This window comes from Sceloporus undulatus, chromosome 6 (assembly GCF_019175285.1).
Source record: "Sceloporus undulatus isolate JIND9_A2432 ecotype Alabama chromosome 6, SceUnd_v1.1, whole genome shotgun sequence".
NCBI lineage: Eukaryota > Metazoa > Chordata > Lepidosauria > Squamata > Phrynosomatidae > Sceloporus > Sceloporus undulatus.
Window position 1 is genome coordinate 161,972,317 of NC_056527.1, and position 16,577 is coordinate 161,988,893.

The window sequence follows — 16,577 nt, forward strand, 5'->3', positions numbered from 1 at the left end:
AAGACTGCTTCCTATGCTTTTGGTCTGTCCTTGGGAAGCATGACAATGTTGTAATGACAAATGCCTGCTCTTCAGACCCTTAGAATAACACTACTAAAGGTGAGCAACTATCAGGGTTGATGGCTTTTTATATTTTTCACCAGGACTCTGAGGTTATGTGAGCTGAACCAGCTGCAAAAATATCAGACCACAATCTCAGTTATGCAATTTGGCATTAATACCAGGATCAATATCAACAATCTTTTCACAGACATTTACCCCTGGTTTCCCCTCTCCCCATGTTCTTTTTGAGAAACCTGTTGCTGATTTTAGACAAATGAGAGTGAGAAAACTTGTTTAGAACATGTTTTTTTTTGTTTGCCTTAGTTTTTATGCTGGCTCAGTGTTTCAAATTATCTTCCATGTGACTATCTTTTTGGTCTTAATCAGAAGTGGAAATCCTCAAAAAGAAATAAATTATAACAACTTGTCCCATGGATTTTACAGCCTATTTTGCTCCTTTTTATCACACCTTTGTCATTTTTTTTTGCAGGTGTAAAATGATGGTAGCAGTAGAAATTAAACCTGATGTGGAGAGACATAAACAATGGAAGGACCTACACCCGAACCTGCCTTTGTTGATGTGGACAAGGGACTAACCTTAGCATGCTTTGTCTTCCTTTGCCTCTTCTTGATCGTCATGATTATCCGTTGTGCAAAAGTCATCATGGACCCTTACAGCGCCATCCCAACATCCACCTGGGAGGAGCAGCACCTGGATGACTGACAGGCCAAGGAGGCAGGGAAAAAGGCAGGCAACACAATGTTGGATCAACTGGAAACTTGCGTGAGACAGCACAATGCGGAAGTCCACTTCATTTGTAGCGGGCACAGAATATTCTCCTGCTTGTTTGAGATGCACAAGGCAATGACAATTCACATGAGAACATATGGATCAGCATTTTCTGTATAGCCTCACTGTGTGATCCTCCAGCCTATTTCTATGTAGTGACCTCCAGGTTTTAATGAGGAAAAGGATTGTGGTTGTATATCAAGTAGCACAAAGGCTCTCTAGTCCCTAGCACTGTCTTCCAAGCTTTTTCTAATATAATCTCTGTTAAGCACCTTCTCTCTGTTTAGATCATTATTTCTAACTGAAATGAGCAATAGATGCTAGTGTATGTACACCGCAAATACCTAGGCATAGATACCAGCATATAGACTTCAGGAAATAAGGCTCAAAGGTGCTACTGTTGGCGCCAGTGAGTCTGTTTTGGAATAGATTGGCAATAAAAGGCTGTCAGATTTGTTTTCTTCAAGGTTAATAAGCTATATTTTGCAAGTGTGTTGTTTTTTTTTAAACAACCCCATTTTAATAATAGAAGTATAAAATATGAGAGAACACTCATTTTCCCTCTAATACTAAATCATGGGTGGCCATGCTGGAGCCAAAATAAGATTGCTGGACTTCCAGTCAAGTACCATAAAGGCACAAGATTACATCCAGTCTTGGAAGCTAAGCAAGATCAGCCATGGTTACTACTTGGATGGGAGACTGCCAACCAATACTGGGTACTGTAGCCTATATTTCCTTTTGTAGGTTGGTAAAATGAGTACTCAGCTTGTTGGGGGCAATTGGCTTACACATTGTAAACTGCGTAGAGATTGCTTAGTTCAGTATGAAGTGGTATAGAAATGTAAATGCTATTGCTATTTCAGAGGAAAGAACTGGCAAAACCATCCCTGAGTTGCCTAAGAAAACTCTAAAAAATCCATGCTGTCTCCATAAGTTGACCTGAAGGCACATAGGCACACAAGGTACAAGAAAAAGGTGTGACCAGGTTCCAATGAAAGCTGAGTATGCAGAAGCATGAAAAAGAAAGCAGGAAATCTTTTGATAGCAGATGGTGGGCAGGGGACAGGACAGTCATGAACTGGAGTGTACTGGGATATAAGAGTAGAAAGAGGAGGGAAATGGCACACCAAAAACCCTTCCCCCTTGTGTCATAGTACTATGTGGGTGGTGGTGTGAGGAGTTACTTTGTTGTTACTTGTCATCAAGTCAGTTTGGATTTATGGTAATCCCTGTTGAATGAGAGACCCCCAAGTCATCAACAGCCCTGTTGAGGTTCTTCAAACTCAGGGCCATGGCTTCCATGATGGAGTCTATCCACCTGTAATGTGGTCTTCCTCTTCCTCCTACTGCCTTCCATGTTCTCATTATTGCCTTATTTAATGAGATATGTTGTCATCTGTTGGTCATGGCATTTTTTATGTCATGGGTCCTTGCCTGTAATCTCAGTTCAGCCCATCTTTACTTGCTAAAATTTAATCTGTTGTGCTGCCATTGAAGGCATGGAGACCAAGTTGGCAACCTCATCAGTGGCAGACAAGGGATATTGCTCTCTACCTTCCTTCCTTCCTTCTGTGAGCTGGGAAATTTTCAACCCTAGCTGAGTAGCACACAGAGAAACAAGTAGCTCTTGGGCCTTCTAAGTACCTCACCCCTGGATTCTTCTGGTTATGCTTCCACATAAGATACCCATATATTTTCCAAAGGCAACCCAAGTTGTACACATTGGAAGGCCATAGTTAATTTTGCCTCTACTGGGGCAGCAACTTTGGGTGCAAGACGACGATTCTGAACTGCATGAGACCAAGTGCCTCTGCAAATTTTATTAATTTCCAGTCTTTAAGTAGTTCTGTCATGCCGGTTCCGTCAGTTAACTTACTCTCAGAGAAAGAATACCTTGCAGAATCCTTGTTGCAAATTATTATGTAATGCAATAAATGCCTGATGGAAAGTTGTTTGACATCTGTTCGGTAATTTAAAAACCAAGTCAAACCAAAATGCACTTAACTTTTTTCTTCATGGTTTATCATCGTTGTATTAGACAGGATGGCAGTTCCTTGGGGGACTGTCCAATGTGTAAAATTTCTTCCCCAGATTTGAACACAGGACGCAACTAAGCTGTGTATTGTGCATGTTTATTAAAGTGAGAAAAATGGGAGAGAATGAAGAACAAGTCCCTTCATGCCAGCATCTTTTAAAAAGTGTTTAATATCATCTGTCAAGTGACTAAACTCCAGTCTGTGGAACAATCTAAAATCCGACATTTTAATCTAATCCTGTGCCTGGCGGATCATCCGTACCTCAAGCATTTCCTTGATCAGGTATTTCCCTGAGTGATGTTACGTTACTTAGGCTTCTCCTTCTGACTACAATGCTTAGCAAACGTCTGAAAGTCTCTGGCCATCATTATTTCTAAGACATTTAAATAATGGACTTTCCGTTCTCTTGCTTGCTAGCTTTCTCCAACTAGTTATGGATCCCATAAGATACACAACTGAGGAGAGTCACCACTGTCACTTCAAAATAGATAGACGGAGATGACATTATAGAATGGGTGGGATTCTTTTCTGTATATTAACTGAACTCTGGATCTGTTTATTATTTACAGTTGGACCTCAGTATTTTTGAGATTTAGTTCCAGGATCCCACGTTCAAACCAAAATTCGTGGATGCTCAAGTCCTGTTACAAATAATGGCATTGTAATAAAGTGTCCCCCACGTAAAATTGTAAAACCAAGGTTGGCTTTTTCCATGGACGCAGAATCTGTGGATGTGGAGGGCCAACAATTTTATTGACTAAATAAGTATATTTCACACATTGCTTCAAACGAGTACAAGGTGGTATGCCTTGATTTTGATTTCCTTTTCCTCCTCACCCATTTGTTCTACCAATAATCTTTGGAGCGGGTCAGATCAAGAGAGAGTGACTGGTCCCAGGTCACTGAATCGGTTTGATGGCTGAATGAAGATTGTGTTTCAGAATGGTGAGCATGTGCATCTCATTTGTTTCAATGGGCATTCCATGAATGATTTAAATTCAATTTTCATCTGAGCTAATGTTGGCACATTGAACTCAGTGGAACATACAGTCAAAAGGAGCTGGAGGAGATATACTTGTTTCCCAGAATCTGCAGCTCAGTGAAAAAGATGATGATGACAGCTTTGCAGGACTGCAGATGGAATGGAGAAATCTCAAAAGTCAGATCAGGAACTGGACATATGGAAAATGTGATTGAGATTCTGTTTAGTTTTGTAGCTTTTGTGCATTTCCAGGGCTGCTCCATGTCAGATCCTGAAGTAAATTTGACTCCCAGGTTCACACAGGTTGTCATCCCTTCATTTTTACAAAGCCATGTTCTTACCCCATTGGGATTATTCTGTATAATTTGGCTCATTGCAACTTGCAAAGGATATTGGAGAGCTAAGTTTTTGGGAACAGATGGTTAAGAAGAGAAGGGGTTTTATAGTGCTGTACTGTTTTTAAGTTTTAAATGGTTTTAATTCTACTGTTAGTGTAATACAGGTTGGGCACCTTATATCTGGTATTACAAATTCCAAAATATTTCAAAATCCAAAATTGTCTACATGGGTGGCTGAGAAAATGACACCTTTGCTTTCTGATAGTTCAATGTAAACAAACTTTATTTGATATACAAAATTATTAGCCGCCTTGGTTCCAGATAAATAAATAAATAAATAAATAAATAGTGTATAAAATTACCTTCAGGTTATGTGTAGAAGGTGTATAAGGATATATATAAATATCATGATTAGACATGAGCCCCATGTCCAAAATGTCTAAGCAAACATTTCAAAATCTGAACAAGTCCAAAATCCAAAACACTTCTAGTCCCAAGCATTTTGGATAAGACCCAACTTGTCACAATCAAAATCATAATCATAATTTCCTTTATATTCTGCTTTTTTTGTGGAATGGAAGCCAGCTTTTCCAGTTTCAGAAGTAAAAAATTATTTCGTTCCATTTCTATTTCAAGTGGGACCCAAGGTGGCTCACCAAAAGAATCAACTGAAAACAATGAAATTTTAAAACGCAACTGAAATCATCCCATTGAAAGTGATGTAAGCCATCTACTTGGAGCTGGTGGGGAAGTGGACAGATGGGGCAAAGCAGAATGGAATGTTCAAGGAGGTCACAGAGAATTTTGGCCAAAGTGGGAGTTGAGTCAGTTGAGGCTGAGAGGAGGTTGAAGGTGGACAGACCTCAACAGACGTGAGCCACAGCATTAGTTTGGCTTCAGTCACCATTATTCATTTGCGCAATTCTGTTGACTTCTCTGCCTGTTTCCTATTCATGGTGAGTGCTTTCTTTACATGCAACCTACTACTGCTTTGTATAATCTACAAATGTTAAATGGGAGGGAAAGAGGAGATTGGAGGAAAATGGCTTGCAGACAATAGTTGGTGACTCCCATGTTAGTGGATTGGTGAATTTGCTCTGTCCTTTAGTCTGAATCTCTCTGTGGTTCTGAATCTATCTTGGAACTAGGATCTAGCACCGTGAACTAAAACTCAATACCCCGATATCATGGAAATTCAATGCCCCAATAACATGAAAGTCAGAGTCTGCCACAGTGTACATTGTTTGTAATGTAATTTTTTTGTTTCTTTTTTGTCTGTCCTGAACTTCCTAGCTCCACTAAATGACCCTAAGTTCATATAATAGGAGAGAAAGAGAAAACTGTATCTCCTTCCACTTTCTCCACCCCATGTAGAAATTTATGCACTTTTTTCATGGTCATCCATATTTACAATTTTGCTCCTTAAAAACCCAATGGTTTTAACCTTTCACAGAATACATACGGTATATATTCAACTATAAATTGACCTCACATATAAGTCAAGGGCATGTTTTTGGCCCAAAATTATGGATTTTGCTATGACCCGTGAATAGGGCATATAGCAAAGGATCTAACGGATGTAGCAAAGCAAAACAATGTCAAATAACGTTCAAAATTCCACCAGACATAACTCTTTGTGCTCACACTTAAAGCTGGATGGATGAGAGAGTAGAGGGGGGTCAGTGCTTCCAGGACAGATTATACTCTTGCTTTTCACCAGGAGATGGTTCCTTCTTTTAAACAAGAGTTAAGATACAGTACTTACATTGACCTGTGGATAAGTTGACTCAGGTTTTTGGGGCCATTTTTGACCTAAATTTCTAGACTTATACATGAGTGTATACAGTATTATTTGGGAGGAGGTTCAAGACAAATCCTACCAGGAGGGTGCCATCAATTCATTTCCCAAAGGCATAGAGGCTGCACAGTTATAGGGAGCAGGTGGCCTATACCACCCTTATGGAGGTGGTTTATTGGCCTTTTCCAGGGCCAGGATACAATTTCCATTAAGCCTACAGAATTTAAAGGGTTAATTGCAAGAATAGAGTGCCAATGTGATTTGAGTGTTGGTTTGAGTGTTGGACAAGGATGTTGGGAGCCTAGGTTTCAATCCCCATTTAGACATGGAAACCCTGTGGGTGACTTGGGCAAAATCATGCTCTCTCAACCTCAGAGGAAGGCAATGGCAAACCTCCTCTGAAGAAATCCTCACAAGAAACCCTAGGATAGGTTCGCTTTGGGGCCACCATGAGTCAGAAAAGACTTAAAGGCACACTACAAAAATATTATAAGAATATCACAATTCTATGAACTCAGGTATTTCTCTTATGCCATGGAGCAAATAATACTTGGGAGGATAAGAAGTGGAATAGTACTTTCTGGAAGCCATTTTGCCGATCCTTCTTAGCTCTTGCAGGCTCAGGCCAATAATAGAGATTCAGGCATTGAAATGAAGAGGAGTCTGCAGAAACCGGCTGGCTCACAGAGCAAGACAGAGGCCATGCATGATGCCAAGAGGCCAGACCTCCAAGGGACGTCCCAGAGCATCCCACAGTACACAGTAGATGGATTCTCGGATGCTGAACTCAGGAGGTTGGTACTAAATTCAAAGGTCCATGGAAGAGGTGCTGATTTCTTTATTTATCCCCCATTCCAGCATCTCTGTCAGGATCCAATGTACCCTTAACTCATTCTCTTAAAGAAAAATATAATAATATTAACAAAAAGTCTAAAAGCACCTCTGTGAGATGTGATGTGATAACATTTGACGGGATTTGCAGGTTCCCTCACAGGCAGATGTAACACAGCCATTGTAATATCAGCTAGGAGTTGCAGTCCAACAACTTCTTTAGGGCCAGAGTTTGCCCCATCCTGTCTTAGAAGAGAAGAAGATGGTCTATGAGTCAACTGATGGGTCCATCCAGCTTGACTAGCCATGGCTTCATTCTGTCCTAACCCTAGAGCCAGTGTGGTGTAATGGTTTGAGTGTTTGACTATGACACTAGAGAACAGGGTTGTCTCAGCCTCAGATGATGGCAATGGCAAAGAAGCTTGCCAAGAAAACCTCATGATAGCTTCTCCTTAGGGTCATCATAAGTCAGAAATATCTTGAAGGCATACAACAGCAGCAGCAACAACAACATCTGGGGAGACGTTAAGGGTAGAAATTGGAAAATAGCAAGATTTGAGATGCCAAAATCCTATGGTATCTTGGGATTTGCAGTTTAGAGAGGCCTTAGAATTTATGGCTGAAGATTCAAAGCATGCTTTCTTAAACTTTCAGTCTTGGGGTTCCATGGGAAGTTGCCATTGCATTTTTCCATGGCATTCAAACTGTATAATATAAAAAGTCCCTTGGACCCATTGAATTAAATAGGCATGAATTTGCTGGAAATCTCTGATAGTTCTTGCCATCTTTTTGTTTGAATCCCACAGGTTTGTTAAATCCTATGTGAAGTTTGCAGTTCCCTTGGAGCGGTAAGTGCCTTTGGGTTTTTTGGGAGATGCTGGGAATCTGGTTTCATTAGGAACTGTTGCTGATGCTACTGAACCTATTGTAGTGATTGTCACCTTTATTCCTATTCCACCTTTTCTCCAAAAGCAGGACTCTGGTCTCTCTTCCAATGAGTGATATTTACTTAGGAATTTTTTAGAGCTAGATAAGCCTAGATGGACAGGTTTTGGGTGGTAGGACTACTCAATGCCTCATCCCAGGGCGCTAAGCATCCTTGTTGTTTCCTTTCCCATCCCCAGTCTTGAGTTTGTTGCCCGAGATGCGCAGCTGGTAGATAAGTCTCTGGCTGATCTGAAACATTTGGGGGAGCTTCTTCACAACAGTTGTGCCTCAGCCATACAGGGATATGAAAAACAGTTGAAAGACAACCCACCAGAAGGTAAGCAAAGGACCTGTGCTCCTTCAACCGTCTGATTGATTCAGCTTTGGAGGTCTCTGGGCCAGAGGTTTGGAGCAACTTCTTCAATACCTTTTTTAATTTCCAGGTTGGTTCCTTGGCAGAGCTTTGAGGTTCCACAATGATGTTTCTGTGGCAGCTAAGTTGGAATTCTTCAAATGGCAGAAATTATGCAAAATACATACCTGTGTTTTCACAATTTACACCATTTCTGCTAAACCAGGGGTGCACAATGCCTGAGGATGCTCTTCTGTAGACCATGGAGGGTTGCAGACCCCAAACGCTCCTCTGGCCACCCTAAAATTTTGGGAAGGAAGTAAAAATGGCAAATTGTGGTCTCCAGAAACCTCTGGGGAAGGGCAGCTTCCGTTTTTATGTGGATGTAGGGCTGCACTGAGCTCAGGAGGGCTATATGGGGCTATGATTTGCCCAAAAGCAGCAAATGACAGCAAATTTCAAGAAGAGTGGGATTGCAAAAAACAAAACAAACCAAAAAAATTGCCATCTACTTGACCACTAGGAAACCTGTTAAAAGTTTACACACATAAAGAGAGTTCTACCTGATATATCTTATATCAAGAGTTTCATTTACTTTTACTAAGCTATAAACGTATTTATTTGTTACACCATTCTTAGACTGTTTTTTAAATGTTCTTCAGACAAAGGACCAGGAAAGACAAAAGGTGCCTTTATTAAGATCGGTGGTGTCAAAGTGAATGCCAAAGTCATTAGCCAATATGAACAAGAGATGGAAATGTTGCAGCGGACAATTCCTACTGACCCAGAGGAAAGAGCCAAGTAAGTTTGGGAGACTTTATCCAATAGGTTCTTGGCCTTAGGAAAAGAGCTGCAATATGGAAGAGGGGCAACACCTCATCTTTCTACCCTTTGGTCAAATGTACAGGTTTTGTCTGACCTGCCAACCCAAAGCAGCCAATTTTGATGTCGAATGGGGCCTGGAGGACGACTCACATTTACTTCTGGGAACTTACAAGCATGGCTATGAGAATTGGGAGCTCATCAAATCTGACCCAGAGCTCAAACTGACCAAAAAGGTAGAGAAACAGCCTCATGCACTTACAGCAGGCTTTAGACACAATGGGACACAGGCCTTTGTAGTGAGAACCGTGTAATGAATTTTACAAGACAAGTCAGGTTTATTTGCACATCACCTTTCCACTGGAAACTAATAATAAAAAATAAAATAAAAACAAAAATAAACACACAAGTAGGTAAGAGTTACTAGGGATTATTTAAGCACAAACCCTTTCTTTTTTGGAGGTTTGGGATATCTGTATTGGATACATACATAAAAATAAACACATTTCCCTTCAAACATACTGCATCTATTTGTAGAAAGGAACACGGGATCAAACTATTTGTCTTGCTATTAACATGATTTTGAGATCATTGTGGAAACACCTTTCCTTGTTTATTGTGTCATTTCCTTTATGTGACTGTTACTTCTCATTGTTGATTTTTATATGTTATATTTATTAACATAGAATGAGAGGGAGAAAAAACAAGCAATCGCAGATCTTATTAAAAAAAAACAACCAGTAATACCATTATGACCACATGAAATAAATGTGTTACCTACAGCCACTCCCAGAAAATAATGTTCACATCAGTTTCAGAATCTGGCTTCTGACCCTTCCTTGCCTTGCAATGGTAGGGGATCTTTTTCAAAAACAGATGAGGGTTTTATTTTGTTTTTGTGTATTTTCCCATCCAAAGATCTTGCCAGCTGAGACAGACAAAAAGCCACAAGGGAAGCAGCTCCAAGACCGGGTGGACTACCTGCTGGATTTGGTCCAGAAAGAGAACAAGAAAAAGGAGAGTGTGGAAGAGAAAAAAGAGGTCAGTTGTGCCTAAAACCTAATTGAGAAGCCAAGAGGTGCTGGACCTTCAAAAGAAGGTGTAGCATCAGCTTTTCTAGAATTGATTGCCTTCCACAGATGCATGGAGTGAAGGGGTGCCAGGAAGGACCTTAGGTCACTCCATGCATCTGAGGAAGGAGACCGAGTCTACAAATGTTTATGCTACAAAGGCTGGCCATTGGAAAACAGCTGGTGGATGACATCTTGGATGCATTCCAGGGTACAACCTCATACTGAGAAAGGTGAGAGGGGCAGGCTGACTTTTGTGAGCAGCTCCATTGGAGCCAGCCAGAAGGAATGTTGCAAAGGCCTCCCAGCCAGTCTCCTACATGGGCCGGCCAGCTGTTTGCCGATGGATATTGCTATTGCTAGTTCATTGCTTGATTTGATTTAAAAGATGTTCCTTGGCATCTTTTAGCAGAAAGAAGAAATAAGAAGCATTCCCTTTGTCTCCTTTCCTCCTTCCTTTTTTCTAGGAGGATGGACAGGATAAGAGCCCTGCGAAAAAGAAGCAGAAGAAAGCAAACCAAGAAGATCAAGAGAAACAGGCTGCAATCAAGAAGAAAAAGGATGAGAAGGAAGGAATAAAAACAAAGGACAAAATAGAGAAGGTAGAGTCAGCATTGCATGGCTGTTAAAGCATTAAACTAGGACACTGGAGATCAGGGTTTGATTGCCTGATCAAGCCTAAAAACCCACTGGGTGACCTTGGGCAAGTCACACACTCTCAGCCTCAGAGGATGACAATTGCCAAGAAAACCCTATGACAGGTTTGCCGTAGGGTCTCCATAAATCAAAAATGACTTGGAGACACACAACATCACCGCCAAGAACAACAACAACAAGGCAAGGCTGTGCCCACTTCCCCTCCTTTCTTTCAATGGTCAGATCCCCGATTTTGTCACATCCCTGATTTTGCGTTAGGACTAAGCTGCCCAATTTTCTTCTTTCACAGCCCAAAGACAGTAAGGGGAAAGCTGGAGACAAAGGGAACCCATGGCAGGGCCCTGTCCACGTTACAGCCAGAAGCAAGCCCATCCCTATGGCAGGAAAGGAGGAGGAGGAGGAAGAAGAACAGGAGGGAAATTTAAACGTGGCGACTTTTGACATTGTAAGTCCCCCCCCCCAAGCACACAGAAAGGGTATCCATAGAACTCTTCTCCAGCATCACATTTCAGATGAGCTGATTTTCTTCCTTCCTTCCCTGTCCAAAGTAATAGGCAGGTTTTAAAAAATTCCTCCCACCTTTGCTCCCACCTTTCACTTGCACAAGGCTAATGTGTAGCTTCTGCTCTCTGTTTGTTCTCCTCTTCAGTGCAAAGAGTGGATGCGGCCAGTCAAGAAGGCCCTGCATGAGTTTGAAAAACCGGGCAAAGAGCTCTCAGTGCCAGAACAGATGGAGCACACCCATCTGTTGAAGATAGGCGACCACATCCGCAAGTGCTTGAATTTTTTTTCTGAAGAGGAGGACAGGGCTCTCTGGCGATGGTAAGCTTCACCTCTGTTCCTGTCAGGCCTTTTGCCATGGGATCAAGTGACCCAGAAAGAAAACCCAAGACAAGGCTACAGAAATGGAGCTTGTTTGGCTCTTGGTGGCTCCCCTTGAGGTCCAATGGACAAGGCAGATTGCAGTCTGGGCCACAGTTGAAGGGAAGAGAGCAATGATGGGTCACAGCTTCCATGTCAGGGGTTCATTCAACCTACTCTCGGTTTTACTACCCATGCCTGTAAGATGCTGAGTTTGAGGGATACGGTTCAGCACCATGGGTAGTTCCCTTAAAACCTGAAATATAATCCTGATTCTACACTTCCATGACACTGAAGCCACTAGTAATCCCTGGATGGTGATAATGAGGGTGATACCTTCTTCTCCTTCCCTCTTTGGGTAGAGAAGCTTCTGTCCTGGATGCATAGAATTCCTTCCTTATGTCTCAGAGGTATGGCCCTATAGGTGCTAGGAGCCACAAATGGGATCTGCAGTAACATTTTGCAGCATGGAGTGATTCTTTTGATCATGGTACTAGCTAGCCAGATCTTATTCCAGAATAACCCATTCTACCATCATCAGTCTCTTGGCTGCTCTTATTTTCCATCTAATATTGTTCCTATAGGGCAGTGATTCTCAAACTCTAGCCTTCCAGGTGTTTAGGACTTTGGCTCCCAGAATCCCAGACCACTAGTCAAGATGGCTGAGGCTTCTGGGAGTTGAAGTCCAAAACATCTGGAAGACCAGAGTTTGGGAACCATTGATACTAGGGGCTGAGATGGCATCAGAGTTGTTTGCCCCTGGTAAGCTGTGGAAATTTGTGGCAAAGACTGGATTTGAACAAGGTGACCTGAGTTCAACAGCCCACAATTTGATAGGCCAGATCTATACCGCCAGTTAGTGTAGACCAGTGATTCCCAGACTTTCATCCTCTGGATGCTTTGGACTTTAGCTCCCAAAAACCCAGACTGTGGCTCAAACTTATTGGGGATTCTGGGAGTCAAAGCTCAAAACACCTGAAGGACCAAAGTTTGGGAATTAGAAAGTAACCTGGAATTTTGTTGTCAAATGGCTTCTTATTTCATTTCCCAGGAACCTGTGGGTATTTGTATCAAAGTTTACTGAATCTCACGCGAGGAAGTTGCACAGGGATTACAAGATGGCATGCAGAAAGCGGGCCAAGGATGAGGAGGTGAGGTTGAAAATCAAAATGTGCAAAGGGGATGTGTAAACTGTTGTGTGGACGCTTGTTGGTGAATGGAAACAATATGGCTTTTCTGAATAAAGAAAGTAAGTAAGTAAGAAGTTGGCAAAAAACATATAGGAAAACATCCATTTACCCCTTGTTTTTTGTAAACACACTGCCACATAGCCTGAAAATCTCTCCCCCTCCCAGATAAAAACCTATGGAAGCTGGTCATGAAAGCCTTTGACTTCACACCTTTAATTTCTCGCCTGGATACAGTGTTCCTCTTTTAGAGCTTATTTTTAAAAATAAAACATACAGTCATCCCTCCCCTCCACATATGCAGATATGACTTTTCCAGATTTGATTATTCACGGATTGTATTAATATGTTCTCTCTAGAATCTCCAGGTCCTCCAGTGCAACTCTAGGTCAACTTTAACCAAAATTTGCACTGTAGGACATAGAGATTCCTAGAGAGAACAACCTATAGGCATTTGTAGCTCCTCCAGCACAATTCTATGCTCAATGCCTGCAGATGTTGACTGTAGAGTTGCACTGGAGGACCTAGAGATTCGTATGGAGGTGTTCTCTCAGTTAAAAATGGGATATTTTTGTTATTTGTGGTTTTTCCACTTTTTGGCCAGCTCGCTCTTAAGTTTCTCACGGACATCTCCCTTTCCATCCTCTTTTGTTCTGAACAGGATAAGAAGAAGAAGGAGTCGGAGGGAGTCAAGAAGCCAGTTCAGCCAGAGCCTTCTGGGACCAGCCAGGTTTTTGGAGTCCCTCAGATACCTCCTAGTCCTCCTCAGAAGGTCCAGCAGTCTCCTTCTCCTCCTCCCCAGATGCAGGGACACCAGCATGACAACTACAATGACCCAAACCAAAGACATTCCAATGGTGCAGGTTAGAGACCAAGAGGAAACTGACACAGTATTTCTCAGCAATGTAGCCAGGCAACTCAGGAGGGGAAATTTCAAATTGAGAGAACCACAGCATAGAGGTCCCTTTTCTAAGTCCTTGCTCTGTAGGGTTGCTGGAGTGAAAACTGGAGAGGGTTCCTCTTTCTTTAATGCTTATGTAGAAGAGGGTATTTTGACTGCCCTTCTTGGTGTATATGAAGAGAAGGACTTCTTCACTTTCTGAGGTTTCAGGCTGTTTGGGGCCTTGCATGCTGAAACACTGCCGAAATTAAGTGATTTGACACCACCTTTAATGTCCATGGCTCAATGTTACAGAATTCTGGGATTTGTAGTTTGGTGGAGCACCAGAGCTATCTGAAAGGGAAGGCTAAATATCTCACAAAACTACAAATCCAGGATCCCTTAGCATTGTGTCATGGCTGTTAAAGTGGTGTTAAACTGCTTCATTTCTACAGTGTGGATACATGCTTTCAATGTCATTAGCAGTAAGAAATAACTGAATTTGTATATAGCCATCCACTGATGTATAACTGTATAACTAATGTTCTGTAAGATTAAAAAAAAAAACCTCAGCACAATGGTAAAAATACATTTGCCTGTCTGCTGCATCACAGAAGCAACCTGTAAAATAGCATGGAAATTGCACATTACCTATGTGTCCTTACAAGAAATTGCCCGTACTGATGTACGCTGGCAAAATTCCCATTTCAGCTGAGGCAGAACCCCAAAGGTTGTATGCAATCCTTTTCAGGACACCCCCCCCCCCCCAACTCAACTCCTGGGTGTCTTTCAGAAGAGACTGAGACCTTTCTCTGCCCCCTTCCTTTGTTAGCAAAGAGATGCATCTGGCAGGACCAGAAGTACAGCTACTATCGCAGTGGCAACCGAGCCTGGCGTTGCCTACGTGGAGATGAATATAAACAACCCTGGGACTATGGAGACCGCCAACCACACAGGGAGCCTAGCCGCAGCTGGGGCAATTCATCCTGCAAGCAGCAAGCGGATCAGTCCAACAGTGACCGAGAGCACTGGGGCCACAGGGACTCTTATAACAGGTGAGCCCTTACTTTCTACTTTGGGACCTCCAGTTCGTGTTGTCCAGCAACCAAATTTCCCTCGTGTGTTGTATTTTTTTTTGTGCATTCCTTCCAACACATGTTGGAAACTAGGAGGAGCCGAGGGCTCAAAGCATTAAACTTTTCATAGGAGTTGGACCTCGGCAATATGGACATTACGCATCCCATACTGCAACTGTGCATTGCCTACTGTGTGATTAGCTGACTCTTAGGTGCACTCACCATTTTTCTTATGTTGCAGAAAAGAGGTATCTTGTATAGGGCTGGCATAGCATGACTCCACTATCAGATATTTATTCTGTTCTGAGACAGAGAATGCATCGTCTTGACCAGAGAGCACCAACCTCCTTCCAATTCCCTATTTATGGCAGGGATGGAATTGATGCAGCCTTTCAGATGTTCCTGGACTGCAACATCCAAAGTTCCTTGTCATGTCCTGTGTTGACTGGAATCTCTGGAACCCAGTCAACACATGGAACCTGATTTAGGAGAACAACCTGAACATAATTCCTAAGACTCCCAAGGGCAGAAGGTTTTCCAGGATGTCTCCTTCTGAAGTGACACCTTTCTGTGATTGTCTCTTGTTCTGTCCAGGTATGACCAAAACTCCAAGCGGAGACCATCAGATGCATGCCCGTCTCAGAACAATCCACAGCAGGATTTTAGACAAGTATCTGACCCCAGGCTTTCCATCAGCTACCAAAGCCAGGGGCCTTTAGGCCATTACCACTCTTGCCATCCAGAGAAAGCCACTGGTGACAAGAAAATGCTCCCACCTCCTCAGTGTGAAGTCTCAGGCCCAAGTGCTCCACCTGCAAAGAAGTGCTGCCATGAACCTCTCTTTGTATACCGGTCTCCCCTAGCAGGTTTATATAAAGAGCCGAAAAGTCTAGGATATAACTGGAACTGGAAACCGAGGAGACCCACCTCTGAATAAATTTGATCTGAAGTATTAATAGCAGCGACTGCTGGTCCATCATCAAAAAGCAGAGACTCTAAATGTGCTGCTGTGATGGTTTATGTTTTTTTAAGGGAAGGAATGTAGGAATTAGATTTAATGGGGGCATCTGGGTTTCCCCCAAATCCCATAATCCCACACTGGTTGCACACTGGGCATTGGCTTCTCTGCCCGGTTCTTTGGGCCTGTTAAGAAAAGACCAACCCAGTACTGTTTTTTTGTTTCTGAAAGGCTGACTAGGACTCCTGCAAACATTTCATGTAACTTGGAGGGACAACTGCTGAGGACATGAATGGAGCAGAATGCAGGATGGCTTTGGGTGCTGCTGGAGAAAGAGAGGCCATCATAGATAGGGAGGCGGACAACACAGACTGCTAAAGTCAAGAGCAGACTAAACACATACTATTTGAAGTGAGTCAGAAGTAGGGAAGGAGTGTTGGATTGGTGCCCATTTGGGATGGATTATTCATAGATTTGGGAGTGAGTAGTAGGAGGGGAAGATTTAGTGACCCATAGCTATCCTCCACATTGCAGTCCTGTCCTGTCCTATACATTTCCCCCAAGATCCAGAGCTGAAAGTACATTTGCTCAATAAAAACTTGGAGTTAAAGGGGAAAGACCAACTAGTCCTGTAACCTTAGCAAAGAAACAAACAGTACTTAACATTAATTTATATTTGTGACAACATTCTGCCAGTGTCCTAGTGGTTTCTGATGTAAATATGTTATTTGAATATGTACTAAATTTTCGACTTTGGATTCTTCTATATTAAAATGTGAGATGGACATTTTCACACATCTGTTTGCTACTTTGTATTTTTGTTGTTACTTGTTGTGTTTTGGCTATTTATTTATATACGTATTTATTTCTTGCTGCACTGAATTAAAGTTTTGCATATGTGAGTTTTACATCTGGTGGTTTTCAAGCTCTTAATGGCAAAAAGATTACAAAATACATTCCCCATATA

At 42.1% G+C, this 16,577-nt stretch overlaps 2 protein-coding genes across 7 annotated transcripts in view; both read left to right on the plus strand.

Moving 5' to 3' along the window:
• The window catches only part of CTXND1 (cortexin domain containing 1), a 42,054-nt gene extending 41,241 nt beyond the window's left edge, over positions 1–813 (plus strand). For all 6 annotated transcript variants that reach the window (XM_042476624.1, XM_042476622.1, XM_042476626.1 and 3 more), the window contains one exon: positions 533–813. In XM_042476624.1, coding sequence (XP_042332558.1) covers positions 587–766 — 180 coding nt within the window. In that variant the 5' untranslated portion in view covers positions 533–586 and the 3' untranslated portion in view covers positions 767–813. The remainder of the gene's footprint in view (positions 1–532) is intronic.
• Positions 814–5,073: 4,260 nt separating this feature from the next.
• Positions 5,074–15,589, plus strand: LOC121934037 (chromodomain-helicase-DNA-binding protein 2-like). Its single transcript, XM_042474012.1, has 14 exons — positions 5,074–5,147; positions 6,599–6,783; positions 7,627–7,668; positions 7,945–8,084; positions 8,762–8,900; positions 9,007–9,157; positions 9,840–9,962; positions 10,459–10,593; positions 10,938–11,093; positions 11,298–11,470; positions 12,561–12,660; positions 13,358–13,559; positions 14,409–14,631; positions 15,247–15,589. Exons 1-14 carry the CDS (start codon positions 5,145–5,147, stop codon positions 15,587–15,589), a joined length of 2,115 nt encoding a protein of 704 aa, XP_042329946.1. The 5' UTR covers positions 5,074–5,144.
• Positions 15,590–16,577: the final 988 nt, after the last annotated feature.

What these genes read in the sequence shown, in the direction of transcription:
- LOC121934037 (XM_042474012.1), top strand. An exon ending in GAAAGACAACCCACCAGAAG is followed by an intron (nt 8,085 to 8,761) that starts GTAAGCAAAGGA and finishes AATGTTCTTCAG; the next exon opens with ACAAAGGACCAGGAAAGACA. An exon ending in AGCGGGCCAAGGATGAGGAG is followed by an intron (nt 12,661 to 13,357) that starts GTGAGGTTGAAA and finishes TGTTCTGAACAG; the next exon opens with GATAAGAAGAAGAAGGAGTC.